This window comes from Tripterygium wilfordii, chromosome 16 (genome assembly GCF_013401445.1).
Source record: "Tripterygium wilfordii isolate XIE 37 chromosome 16, ASM1340144v1, whole genome shotgun sequence".
In the NCBI taxonomy this organism is placed as follows: Eukaryota; Viridiplantae; Streptophyta; class Magnoliopsida; order Celastrales; family Celastraceae; genus Tripterygium; species Tripterygium wilfordii.
The window spans coordinates 8753323-8767934 of NC_052247.1; the positions used below are offsets into that span (position 1 = coordinate 8753323).

General features: G+C 37.4%; 3 protein-coding genes across 4 annotated transcripts; 2 read left to right on the forward strand and 1 right to left on the reverse strand.

Moving 5' to 3' along the window:
• Positions 1–327: 327 nt before the first annotated feature.
• LOC119980306 (zinc finger CCCH domain-containing protein 12-like) lies at positions 328–4598 on the reverse strand. 2 transcript variants are annotated; one of them, XM_038822955.1, is made up of 3 exons: positions 4442–4598; positions 3281–4336; positions 328–955 (listed from the first exon to the last, which is right to left on the reverse strand). In XM_038822955.1, the coding sequence occupies exons 2-3, from the start codon at positions 4095–4097 to the stop codon at positions 678–680; spliced, it is 1095 nt and encodes a 364-aa protein (XP_038678883.1). In that variant the 5' UTR covers positions 4098–4336; positions 4442–4598; the 3' UTR covers positions 328–677. The 2 variants fall into 2 exon arrangements, with proteins under 2 accessions (XP_038678883.1, XP_038678882.1); XM_038822954.1 differs by having other exon boundaries at positions 3281–4580.
• Positions 4599–6614: 2016 nt separating this feature from the next.
• On the forward strand, positions 6615–8372 carry LOC119980598 (cinnamoyl-CoA reductase-like SNL6). The gene is made up of 5 exons (XM_038823365.1): positions 6615–6917; positions 7016–7176; positions 7269–7466; positions 7594–7928; positions 8060–8372. Exons 1-5 carry the CDS (start codon positions 6782–6784, stop codon positions 8154–8156), a joined length of 927 nt encoding a protein of 308 aa, XP_038679293.1. The 5' UTR covers positions 6615–6781; the 3' UTR covers positions 8157–8372.
• Positions 8373–12013: 3641 nt separating this feature from the next.
• Positions 12014–13451, forward strand: LOC119981159. The gene is made up of 3 exons (XM_038824200.1): positions 12014–12693; positions 12784–12956; positions 13050–13451. The coding sequence occupies exons 1-3, from the start codon at positions 12130–12132 to the stop codon at positions 13159–13161; spliced, it is 849 nt and encodes a 282-aa protein (XP_038680128.1). The 5' UTR covers positions 12014–12129; the 3' UTR covers positions 13162–13451.
• Positions 13452–14612: the final 1161 nt, after the last annotated feature.

A 14612-nucleotide genomic window follows, 5' to 3' on the forward strand; every position in this document is an offset into this window, starting at 1 on the left:
CAAGTCTGTGTCCAAACACAAAAATCTTATCCGATTTAATTGTCCGTCCTAATTTGGATTAGGTTATTGTCTAATTTACTTGTTCGAATTTAAACCAATTTGAGTTTGATAAATTAAGTACATCCAAAATCCAATCTAGATTAGAATCTAGACAAATAAATATTTCGTAAACATATGTCGTCCGACCTGAACAGATTTTTTTTTCCACCCCTAAATGGCTAAATCTGAGGGATTATTGAAATTACAGTGGTAATGCAGCTACTAACTCCGCAAAATCTAATTAAAAAAACTAAACTCCCAGACACAAAAAAAAACTGAACAAAGAGAGAGAGAGAATGTCTGTAAATTTAAGCAAGGTGGTAAACTTACAAAGATAGCATTTAGTCTTCAAAGTTTAAAAACAGAGGTCACGAAAACTACAAAGAAACTCAAGATTCAAATAAATATGATGATCGGTACACAATGAAAATGGTGCTAAGAGCTCCCATGAGCAGGTGGTGAAGGGAATTGAAGCAAACAAGAATCTCCTTACGCTAAGATCTAATGCACCCATGATGCCATCCATCATGAACTATGAGAATTACATTCTTCTGTTATCCCTTCGGCCCGCCCCTCATTTAGGCTATCCAAGTTCTCATTAATTTGCTCCAGAATTTGCACAAAACAGTTCCGACATTTTATTCAATATCATCAATCCAGTCACCATATATCCTACTGATCCTGTCTGGACCCTTCCATTTCTGATGAGTTCTCTGGCCAGGCTTCTGGATTATAATACATGACCTTTGTGATGAAACTCCAATATGATAAACATCTGAATGAGGAAGAGAAGGGACCGATCCAACCATGCTATCTGCGGGATTTTTTGACGGCACACCAGTTTGCTTTGAATCAGTAGGGACAGCAGAAGAATTAGCCTCTGCCTCGACAAGACCACCGCCATACCGATGTAACTCTGCAGTTAAAATAAAGTTCTGAAGTCAGATACAGCCACATAATCCTACCTGTCATGATTGCCACATATCTCGACAAAGAAAAGGTATTGAAATTTGGAAGTTTGATCTAGTTAGTTCTACGTGTTTGGAATCAACAAACTAAATGAAACGCAGACAAAACAGCAATCTAAGAACCAACATGAGAGCAAGTCACCTCCTGTCAAGACAGTTGGAACAAGCATATATAAACGCGGTAAGTAGCCTAAGAAAATCGGGTTTCAAAACATGAGTACAAGCGTTATGAGCTATGCATAAGGTATGCAATGTATGCGTGACGTTCTTCTGTGAAGCATACCATTCCCTAGGCATCAAAGTCAAAATAAGACCTTTCCATATGCAACCCAAGATCTAAACTCTCGAAGAAGGTATTTTCTTTTGGAGTTGCTTAATTTGAATTCTTTTTCAGTCAAAATCAGAGACCAGTTAGCTAGGCTGCTTGCTGTTGAATAAGTGGTATAGACTCCTACTCTTGTAACAAGCCTGAAGGAAGCACAGAACTGCTGAAACGGAATGAATGATTGCTTCATAGTGAATACCGAATCCGAAGACAATGACTCATCAGAGAGGATTTGCTATTAGATGGTTGCATATAGAAGGGCTGACCCTCTCTTTCTACTCCAGTGATCCACTGGATCATGGAGCCTAGAGCATGAAAATACATGTCACAATAACTAAAGGAGTACTGACTATTTTGAACGAAAGGTGGAGTACTGACTATTTTGAACGAAAGGTGGAGTACTGACTATTTTGAACGAAAGGCAGATTAATTGACGTCAAGGTAGTTTGGGAGCTACTACTTCCTTGTCAGCTTTGGTGCACTAAAATAGAAGGCAGATCAAAATTAAGAAGTGATAAGGTAAAAAAAAAAAAAAAAAAAACTGTTGTTTCCATTTTTCTCTATGTGGAGTCTAACTCCATCCTGTAAAAGACATCTCTTAACATTTAACAAAAAACTTTTTCAGCAGTCCGCACGCAAATATCTTCCAATACCATGGCTCAGGATCGGAACTGTTCTCAAAGACAGTGAGAGAGAATTGTATACTCATAGAAATCAACATTATTAGCCTAGATAACCTAAAAAAGATGTGAAAATACACCTTAATACCATAACCAAGCTAATACAAATGCACAAGTACAGTCATAAAATGTCCATAACTATCAATTCACGTAGCTCAAGACGAGCAAATATTCAACAAAAATGATGTAGATAAAGCAATTATCATCAGCATTAATACAAGGTACAACTGTACAAGGCACTAACATTCTGAAGAAGATGCAGCAATTCTACACATTTCTGTACAACAGTTAAAGAAGCAATGGTTTTAGTAAAGTTCCTACACAAAGAAAAATTTCTATGGAACAGAGGTTTTCAGCACATATCAATAAAGAACAACACAATAGCATTCAGACATGCACTGAAGGATGTATCCATTTGCCATTCCTATACTCACTCCCTAACGTCCTACAGTATGGGTTGATCAGTGGAAACATGGATTTCAAAAATTGGGTACAGGGTTACTAAAGACATAAGAGAAGCAAACACAAACAACGGGTCATTGGCTGAGATGGTGACCTTGACCGCGGTTACTCTAAGAGCAAGCGAGAGGTCGTGAGTTCAAGTCTCATAGGTGTTTTCATTATCGCAATTTGCGAGACGAACCCTTACTCAGACAAACGTGTGTTAATGTCACCCTGCGTTATCTCCAGCAATAGGCCTCGGCCCAGGTCTCAACTGATCTTTGGGATTGCAGGGTATTATTCCATGTGATCCGGAGTTTACCACTTTACCATCCAATTGTCCGGTGGGTAGCTGGATGGGTTCCACGTTACCAAAAAAAAAGAGAGAACAAACACAAGTCTGCAGATAGTCAACTGATATATGAAAAGAACTGCATCAAAATACTCCCTAACGTCCTACAGTATGGGTTGATCAGCGGATAAACATGGATTTCAAAAATTGGGTACAGGGTTACTAAAGACGTAAGAGAACAAACACAAGTCTGCAGATAGTCAATTGATAAATGAAAAGAACTGCATCAAAATATTAGTCATAAAGTAAAAACTACTTCCAGTGTCAATTTGTCATGACAATTATTGTATCTTAAGTCTTTTCTTTCCAAAATTGAAGCATTTCAAATTAATATGGTCTATTAACACAGCTCTACACATCAACTTTAAAACTTACTTCTGAACAATAATCAGTAAATAAAGTCACTGTCAAATTTATACCTAGCCCCAACAAAAATGGAAAAAAGAGATCTATCCAAAACATTTTGATTCATTACCTGCAGCACCATGTGCAAAATGACACTTGCTCCCAAACGGGCAATACCCAGTAAGCTCCCACTTATTGCATATCCTTGTCTTCCAATTTGATGGCTTCACATTCGCAGCACTGTCGACTCCTGCTCCTGCTCCTCCTCCTCCTCCTCCTCCTCCTCCTCCACCAGTGCTGCTGCCACCACCACTGCCACCGCTGCCACCACCACCACCCCCACCACCACCATAGCCTCCAGGACCCAAACTTATAGCCACGCTCTCCCTATATTTTGACTGCTCATCATGCAAAAACGTGCAGTTATCACCATAGGGACAACCTTCCTCCGTGTAAAACTTCTTGCAATGCCTACCTTTATAGGACCTCTGTGTCTCAACTCCATAGGAAGGAATCTGAAATTCCTCCCTAGGCTCCAATTGAACACCTTTCTCATCCTCGTGGGCCGCCACAATTTCCTGCCAGTTTGGGGGCGGTCGACGTAGCTCCTCCATGCTGTGGGCGAAGTTGCAGTTGGTGATGTAGGGGCAGGTGCCCGCACGGAACTTGCAGCAGAGCTTGGTCTTGAAGAACATCTTCCCTATAGCCTTCGATTTCGATTCCTGCCCTGCATTTCTTGACTTCTTATTAGGAGGTTCACTGCCTGACCGCGTTTGGGACTGTCTCTGGTCGTAGTGGGAGTTGGATGTTGTATCTGTGGAGGATTCTCGCGTGTTCCAAACCCGGTACTCATCTTCTGTGGCCCAAACAGCGGGATCCCCGGAATTCGGCATCCAATTCTCGCTGGCATTAGGGATCACGTGGACAACATTTCCACTATACTCCATCTTAACACGAAGGAAGTTAGTAGCCCAAAAGGGAATCGAAAGATTTTCACGAACTGATGACACAAAAACCCTAACTTCAGTGATCAAATAAAAATAAAAATTCCTCGAATTCTCAAAAGGGGTTGTCGCATTTCTCAAATCGAACAGATGGGTATCTGAAATTACACCTCTAACACCAAAATTGAACCTTGTTAAGCAACGGTAACAACAACAACAGCGAGCAGTGTCTTTACCTACAACTTCATAGAACAAGAAACATATCATGAAGCGATGGAAAAGATGCTGACTTTAGAACAGGAGCAAATGCAGAGGACATGACGTGTTGGACTTGAAAATCATTGTACCTTAGATTCGGTTTTGGACATGGAGAGGAGGAGAAGATCAGCAGAGACTTTTACGCAGGCATTCATGTACGGGGCTTTCTACTCTGCAGAGTATTTTTGCTTTGTGTGAGAGAGAGCTTCCTTCTATGATGTTCTTCAGAGAAATGCTAACGTGGCGATAAACTACTTAGTGAAGTTCAGGTGGAGAGATTGGGCTGACGTAAAGGAATGAGTAGATCTTATTGGGCCGACGTAGAGAAATCAGAAATGTCTTCGTTGCTAGCTGCCTGTGAGAGGCTATGACTGTATGACCCAAAAGGGAAAGCCCATACATGGCCCAGCCTCAACGTTGGACTACTACTGCCGAGGTAGAAGAATAGATAGAGGCATAGAGCCTTTCCTACCTTGGGCCTCTAAGGAGAACTCAGAATTCACTGTATATAGTATGTACGCGTAAACACAAGTTCTAAGAGCATCTCCAACCATGGATTGGAAATTAGGGATGTAATTTAAATTTTGCATGCATGAATAGTTGTGTTTTAGGGGTCGAAATTTTTTTTGATTGCAATGGGGAGTTGTATAATGGAGATACAATTTAATATTTAAGACTAAAGCCCAAATTGAAGGCCTATTGTAATTCCGGTCCGATACTATTTATACTTGTTAAATGAATTGGAATGAATTGGAATGTCTGAAATTTTAATTTCATCCCGTGTATATATATATATATATATATATATATATATATATATATATATATATATATATATATATATATATATATATATATGTATATGTACATGTATATATACATGGGTTTGGGTCTTTTGATCAAAACAGTATCATATACAAAACAGTATCTCATAAAAAACAGTATCACATTTGCATCCCAGGGAAAAGAGGTGGATATTTGGCACCTGAAGCCCACGGGTTGCATAATGCAACCCCATTTGCAACCTGGGTTGGAGCCCTATTTTTTGGGATTGGGTTTGTATAATGGTGGTTGGGCCTTTTACAACCCCATTTACAAACTGGGTTGGAGATGGTCTAAGAGAGAGTTAGAACTAGGACTGTATATAGTATGTACGCGTAAACACAAGTTCTAAGGAGAGTTAGAACTAGGACTGTACAAAAATTACCAATGAACCAATTGATAGGTTATTTTAAAAAAAATTACATATTTCTTTAAAGAATCGATTGATAATCGAAATAACTGATTGGTCAATTAAATTTATGTCAAAATCGAGAAAGAAAAAAACAATTGTGGATTATGATCAACCGTTGTCATCATTGCGAAGCCTATCTAGCTCAGTCATTAGAGCGCAAGGCTCTTAACTTTGGGGTTGTGCAGTCGAATTATGTGATAAAGGTATTCATGAACTTTTTTTATGACCTTATAGGGCATTTGGTTGGTGTTTGTTTGAGTTTTAGATGGTGAAATCTCAAACTTATTCCATCCTCCCAAAAATGATGAGAATAACTATTCTCCACGAGGGAGAATGAATTTTGATATGTAAAAGACTTTTTCACCCTTGTTATAAAATGTTATTTTATTTTCTAAAAAGAAAAAAATGAAAATTGTACTATTAATATTCTCACATTGATACTCACTCTTTATTTTATATCAAACATGATTATGTTCACCCCGTACTTATCTCATACTCATCTTCTCTTCATATCATGCTCGTCTCACATAATTATCAACCAAATGTCTCGTTACTACCTTACCCAAATAGGAGTTTGATCCTGGTAGAATATGCCAATATTTTAGAAGTCAAAACATAAAAAAAAAAATTAAAAAAATCATCGCATTTGCAAAACTATTTTAAGCCATCATCACGAATGGATAAGTGCCACGTGTCAATAACTAGTTCAGCAATAATTTGCCTAACCGTCCACCTAGGTTTCCCTACCAAAACACACAGAAAAGTCTAGAACCCAATTTCCAGTTATATATTAGCTGGGTGACCCTGAGTAGGTGTTAAAACATATGAATCTGCAACCATACAACACACCTTCCTACCAACACACATTTATTCAATCGTTGATTTTTCTCTGTCAACTTTTTTTTTCCCTGTTCTCTCTACCTCTAATAAGTAATACTTAATAACAACAACGAGCTACTTCCCAACCATCAACTATCCACGCTCTTTCAATGCTAGCCACCCTTCTTTTACACACACACACACACATATATATATACATATAATACACATCACAAAAGTCCACCCATCAACCTCTCTCTCCCTCTCTCAACTTACCACCGCAGCTTTTACTCATCAATCTTTCCCCTCTTTTCTTATTTGTTCCACTAATCAATACAACACAAGACTCTGTGTGTGTGTCTTTCTCTCCCAAAAAATGGCTCCAGGTTCTTTCCATGATGACACTTCAAATACCGTTTGTGTAATGGATGCTTCAGGCAGACTTGGCTCTGCCCTTGTTGAACGCCTCCTCCAAAGAGGCTACACAGTACATGCTGCAATTCAAAACGATGGTTAGCTATATCTCTCTCTATATATATATTCACCTACATATACATACATAAGTACATATATGATAGAAAAACTGATCAATTGGGTTTTCTGTGTGCAGGGGAGTTGAAGATTGGAAGTGGGATATCTAGCGAGGTGAAGAAGAAATTGAAGATTTTTCTTGCAGACCCATTTGATTACCATGGAATAATTGATGCTCTGAGAGGCTGTTCTGGTTTGTTCTACACATATGAGCCACCACAAGACCAGTCTGTATACGATGTAAGTATTAGTATACATTTATATTATACTTTCAAAATTAATTTTGATTTGGAGAAATTAAATCGAAGTTCTTTTTTTGTGTGTGTTTGTAGGAATACACAGCAGAGGAGGAGGTAAGAGCTGCACACAATGTGCTTGAAGCATGTGCACAGACGGAAACAATTGACAAAGTTGTCTTCACATCCTCTGTGACTGCTGTTATTTGGAGATCAAATGATCTTAATTCAGTAGCTAATTCTGATGCCGACGAAAAACACTGGAGTGACATCAATTTTTGCCGTAAATATAAGGTAATTAGAAATGACAACCTTAATTAATTCACTTATAAGTTACGAAAATAATAAAGATCCCAGCAGTTGTTGAGATCCCAGATATCCTCGCTGCTAATATACTTGAATTATATATATTTGTATGCAGTTGTGGCATGGAGTATCAAAGACACTAGCAGAGAAGACAGCGTGGGCACTGGCAATGGACAGAGGCATGTCCATGGTGTCTATCAACGCAGGATTGTTGATGACACCTGATCTTTCAATCAAGAACCCTTATTTGAAAGGAGCAGCAGAGATGTATGAAGATGGAGTATTTGTCACCGTTGATCTTAACTTCATGGTCGATGCACATGTTTGTGTGTTTGAAGATGTTTCATCTTACGGACGCTACATATGCTTCAACAATGTTATTAATAGACCAGAAGATGCTGATCAGCTTGCTAAAATGTTGTCCCCATCTGCACCTTCACTGCCTCAAAGGTTTGTGCAAACCATTACTCCATATATATATATATATATATATATATATATATATATGTATACTCAATCAGTAATATATATATATAGTGTTTGCTGCTGCTTCTCAATTTTGTGGGTTTGTGATTGTGCAGCTACAGTGAAGATATGAGGATTATCCCACAAAGAATAAGCAACAAGAAATTGAACAAGTTGATGGCAGAGTACGAAAGTAAACATCAGCTGGATTGAACACACAACAGAACAGAAAATCACAGCAAGACCTAATACACACCGTTTTTATTAGCTACAGAATTTGTAGGTTTTTTTTTTTATTTTTATCAAATTTGGAATTAAATAGACAGCAATTTTTATCAAGTTGATCGACTTCTGTTAATTAGGTTGCGACTGTAAGCCTTTCTGTGATATGAATGAGAATTAAATGTGAAAGGGTTGTTGCATGTATTATTGTCCTGGTAGGCTGGTACTGGTAGAAATCAATCTCTACATTGACAGACTATTTTCAGATGTTGTGAAGCAGATATTGATGGTCCCAGGGTGACTCTTGACTCATTGACAGCAAGATACAGTTGAGAGTGCACTTGAGAGAGCTGGCAGAAATTAAAGACACCCAGCTACCCACGTTGAGCTGTAACAAATTGGATTAACATAATTCAATCGAGTGATATATTATGAATAAAATCTCGTCACCTCTTGCACAAGTGAAGTGACGCATTTTCTGGGCTTAAGAACCATTGAACCAATGGTGACAACTCATGTACAGCAAATTCGTGCGGACCCGTGGCCTAGAGCATACAATATCTTATGCAAGGTTGTCAAAATCGGGGGATCTTACATAAGATCGGCGGAAGACGTGCAAAATCGAATCGTAAAATCGTAAGATTTTATAAAATTTAAAAAATAAATGTAAAATAATATAATTATTTATTTCTAAATAAATAATTAACATTATATAATATACTATAGTTTATAGGTAATAAAAAATTAAAAAATGTGATTATTATTTATTTATAGACATGTTAATATTTCACAAAATCGTAATTTTTTATGACCTTCAGAAAACTATAAAAAGCAAGCACAATAATTGTGCACGATTATATCATGTTTGTATATTAGAACCAATTTTTCAACAAAAACTAGGATTAGAAACATAAGCACATGATTAGTAGATCACAACCCATAAGTCTATGACTCCATAAGTCTATTAAGGTTAAGATCAATAAAATCGGTAAGATCGTAAAATCGATAAGATCGGGTAAGATCGGTAGATCTTATCAATTTTGAGATTTTACATCGATTCAAATCGTTTTGATTATCTAATATCGTACGATCTTACAATCAAAATCGAGATTTTTACAACCATGATCTTATGTATTTGGGTTTGAATTAGTGTGTTGCGAACTTTGTTCTATTGGTCAAATTTTTGTAAATCAAATGTTGTTGGGAAGTCAACCTGCACTTGCGTCGACAATAGTGATGAGCTCGTTTTGCTTACAAGTAGTTGTGATACAAGCCAAACATTAATTAAGCAAAAATGTTAAGGATCTCAGTGTGTTTTGTTATAATTATCTTAAATGTTAAGATGGACGTACATGATCCATATGATATCGTGGACCCCACATACTCCAAATTATCCATATGAAATTATGTGCTTCCATCTGAATATTTAGAATAACTCGGACAAAAAATATTAAAATCTATAAGACTCCTTTTAGTTAAGTACCCATGTGGGCGTTCCTTGATGGGGTGCTAAATTTAGTGGCCGCTGCCTCCTAAATGTGTTTTCAGTCCCCATCAAAACTATTTTCACGTTAGTTGGCAGGTTTATAGTGATGAGACTCTAATCACAAGTCACAACTACAAGGTCCAACTTGCTCAAAATATCAATATGTTGAAAATTCAAGCATGCAATGTCAAGTAGTACAACTTGTTCGTTGTTTGCTTGTTTTTCCTTCCTAATCGAAGGCCTTGTTCAAGAAAAAAAGTAATGCAATAAAGTTCCATTATGATTTGAATATGCAAATAGTTCCTATAATTCTATATGTAACTCTCGTTTTTCTACCAACGAGAGGTGTTTTAGTTGACAATCGATTGGGTTAGACATGTGTGTGTCCAATGTTCGATTCCAACTACAACATATTTCTCTACGGTATTTAAAAAAACAAAAAAAAAAGAGGCTCGTCTTTCTCATACTCGGCCCAAACAAATTGTTATCAAAATTCGGAAGTATAAAAGTGGGCTAAATGGGTTAGCCCACTGTATTACAGAATGGATCACACAGGTCCAATGGACCGGTGGCATTTTTCTTTAGTAACTTCTTTTGGGCCTTACGCGACCTTTCTGAAACCGGCCTTGACTTTAACCAAAATTCAACCAAGACTCGTCATATCGGCCTTAGTTCTTTTGGATACGACAAGAGTTTTATTTAGACTCCTTAAAGTTGGCAAGTCAAACAGAAGAAGAATGGATTCATGCATGATGCATCTTCATTGAATGAAGGACCTCCAGTGCATTGCAATTTTGCAGGATCATGTCGTCGAATCCGCAACAAAACATGGTGCCTCTCCTACCCATACGGTTCTTTTTCTTTTTAATATGAAATACTGATCCGTGTAAATTCTCTGTATTCGGATTTATTTGCAACGAGACCAAACAATCAAGTGATGTCCGTTTATAAAAGAAGTTTCCCTCTCACATGTATGAGATCTTCTCTCTTGAACTCAAGTAGACAAGTATAATTATGTGAAACGGTGTAGAGATAAATAAAGTCGTGCATTCCCGATGTATTCATAGGAACCAATAAATTCAAAACGAATAATATCATATATGTGAGTGTTCACAAGAATCGATAAATCCAAAACGAATAATATCATAGGTGTGAGTAGTACTAAGAATTTTAACATTGTTTGATCTCTTCAAGCACTCCAACATAAAAAAAGGTTCATTCTGAGCCAATTCCATCGCCATGCCTCCGTGAAGTCGAGATGCAATATTTTTAGGCCTTTAACATGGTAACATAAATACTTAACAAAAATATTAGGGATCTCAGTCATTCCAGTAATCAATCTTGGTCATGGATTGATGTATGTGTAGGGGTTCACAAAACCTGATACACATCAATCAAGGGATATGATTTTTTATTGGGATGACTGAGATCTCATTTATTAGGATCCCTATCACTTCTGAATACTTAAATGTGATTTTATTTATTGCAACCAGAAGACCAAAATCAAGTTGACTTGAAATGTGGCATCTCCAAATTGCACCACGTTTCAGTAAGCGGGCCTTTTACCCTGTGAAACCACATGGCAGGGAAGTCGACGTGTAGCTTCTCGAGGGGTTCCTCACGTCACGTGGCATCACATGGGCCGGTGATAATCTTTCACTTTGAAAATTGAAACTCCAAATTTAACCCTTTAGCCAGAACAGCAGCATGGGAACAAATTTATTTTTTTAATACATTTATATTAAAAATATTACAAAGCCCCCTACCCCGTACCATATGACATATCACATGGCCCATCATTCTATTTTACGTGGCACCGCCACGTCACCGCCTTTACGCTTTTCCCGTGACTCTTGGCCTAAATTCCGCTCACGGCACCCGCGCTTGTGCCTTCTCCTCAGCCGCCGTCACGTGTATCCCTTACACGTGTTGCCATCATATTCCCTTAGTCTCCGTATATGATAGTATAATTATTCTATCCAATATATAATTTAATCATTGTAGAAATTGATGTATAATTTAATCATATCCGATGTTTGAAAATAATCTGATATTAGACTTGTATAGTATAAGATTTGTGAAATATGTCTAGATTATCCCTAATTAAAATGAGAGTGAGGGTTTTTTTTATCATTTGACATGTTATTTCTTATATTAAATGTTCTGTATAAAATAAAAACGAATTCGAAGTGTTTTAATATTATATGACCGACATCCTATAAGAACCACTTTTATATAAATTTGTTCTATCCCTAATATTTTTAAAATGTCAAACACTCGATAAATTTATTAAAAATAATTTTATACAATATAAATCTTATCCGCTCATCCAAAACAGAGCTTTAAAGTCAACCTGTAATCTATCCAACGCCCAATACGAAGCCTTCACAAAGGTTATATACTGAGACACTCCGTAGAGCACTCTGAAAAACTGAAAGTGAGACTCAAAGCTTCATTTCACATAATCAAAGCCAAGCTATGAAAGCTGCACTTTTCAGAACCGATTCACTCCCGATCCTCCAATCGATTCTTACGCTCGGCTCGCCGAGAGTTCGTATATCTCGTAATGAATCGTTCAACATGAGTTCTCCTAGAATTTCGCTGCATTTGGAGATCAATAGTAAGACAGATTCTCCGGCAAGGAGCATTCGCAGAGCGTTGTCAGAGAACAATCTCATCAGATCAGGAACTGATGGAGTTCCCGACGGATTCTTGAAACAGAACGCTTTCGGATCGCGTTCTTTACCGTCGATAATGTCCGAGCTAGAATGTCTATCCGAAACTGAAAGTGAAGTACATGATCGTGAATTGTTGGAATTCTCCGGAAAATTTCCGGAGAACTGGACGCCGCCTGAGGAGTTAGGGTCATCCGGTGATGGATTCGGCAAAGGAAATGAATCCGGAGACGACAGAAGCTGGAACGACGGATGTAGTGGCGGTTCTGGTGATGTAACCAAGATCGGCGATTATTACAGAGAAATGTTGAAGTCAAATCCCGGAGATTCGCTTCTTCTTAGAAACTACGGCAAGTACTTGCACGAGGTTTGTACGAAATCTAACTTGATTCATTCAATCTTCGAATGCATACACAGAAAATTGAATTGTTGCGTTTAATCTTGTGATCGATTGAAGGTGGAGAGAGATGCAGAGAGAGCTGAAGAGTACTACAGCAGAGCAATACTGGCAAGCCCTGGAGATGGAGAGGTTTTGTCACAATACGGGAAGCTGATTTGGGAGACGCGTAGAGACGGAGAGCGAGCTAAATCTTACTTTGACCAGGCTGTGTACGCCTCTCCCAATGACTGGTACGCATATACATACACGATTATACGTATACAGCAAGTATTAAGTGAAATATGTGTGAATTGAAGTTTGTTGTGAATGTGATGTGTGTACAGCATGGTATTGGGATCATATGCGAACTTTCTGTGGGAAACAGAGGAAGACGAAGAGGATGAGGAAATCAATGAAAGATCTGAAGCTTCACCGGCTATGGTGGCTGCTTTTTAGCACAAAACTTCATTTTGATAATTAATTGGTAATTAATTATTGCTAACCTAATTAAGGTCAAGATGATATATACATGTGACCGTACGTAATGATACATGTCATGTGTGACTGTTTGTATCCAAATAAAAGCTACTGGGACAGTTGGACGATCTAGTCTCTAGAATATGAGAAAAAATAGAGAGAGGGAGTGGGTAATCTCTTCTTGTGTTTGCGTTTAAGCTTTCTTGGTAACTACTAATATGTACAGTTTAATCATTTTGGTTGGATTGACAAGCCTTTTGTACTGTTCCCAAATGTGCATGTACTTTTGATCGATTTTACTATATCAAAAATTTTGATTCAATTGTTTAGATTGTGTTTAAATTCTTAACCTAAATACACCAACAATATTGTTCTATTTGGATTCACTAAATCACTATAAATATATCGGGTCAGTCAGGTTTTGTTCTCATGGGTCATCATTAGTGGCAAGTAAGGTTTTGTTCTCATGGGTCATCATCAGTGGCAGATCTAAGATCCGAACTCATTGGAGACACAACTAAGCAGTGGGGTTCAGGGGTAGCGTCCCGAAAAAATTATTTTTGAGATTATTTATATGGTACAAAAATAATCACTAATAATAGTTTTAAGGAATAAAATATACATTTTTATTTGTCACAATTATTCTCACGAGTTTGTTTTATTAGAATATGATTGATAATAGTTACAACCAAAATTTTTCTATGAAACATATAAGATAATCCTTTAAAAATTAGTGACTCATCCGATTGCACAAATATGGCTTGGCAATGTTCATTCTTGAAAAAAACATCTTTCTATACTTGTCGTTGTTGTAGGCAAAATCATTGTTAACTTCAAAAGTCGATACACCAAGCAAAAAAAAAAGTTTCTTTGTTTGCACTAGCAATCTAGAAAGATCACCAAGCTCTTTCAACTGATTGAATTTGTCATATGTCCGTACATCTGCAATGTATATCTCTAGTTAACACTCAAAAATCATGCATATTTCTTCAATGATAGATAATATTGTTTACCGTGTGCGAGTTCCTCTAGGCTCGGGTAATAGAGACCAAGATAGCCTGGGCCACTAAGTTGAAAAGGTTGAATGAGTTAGAATAGAGGAGATTTTCACTGTTTCATATAGGTTGGGTTTAGGTATTGGAGGCCTTAAGATATAACCATTGGGGGCACATTTTCTTTTATATATAAGTATAACTAAAAAAATTCACTGCCCCAGTCACTTTTAAGTTGTTCTGCCACTAGTATTTAGGTTCAAAAACGCAATTCTTAATAAAAGATGATCTGAGATTTGCTTATAACCCACTTGGCCGAGTTATATTATGACAAATCGATGTGATAATAGTCTTTTGACACATTGTTGATACGAAAAACCAATTGATTCATCCGATCTCATGACTTTGTTTCCACAATGAAGGCTAAAAAAGGATGAC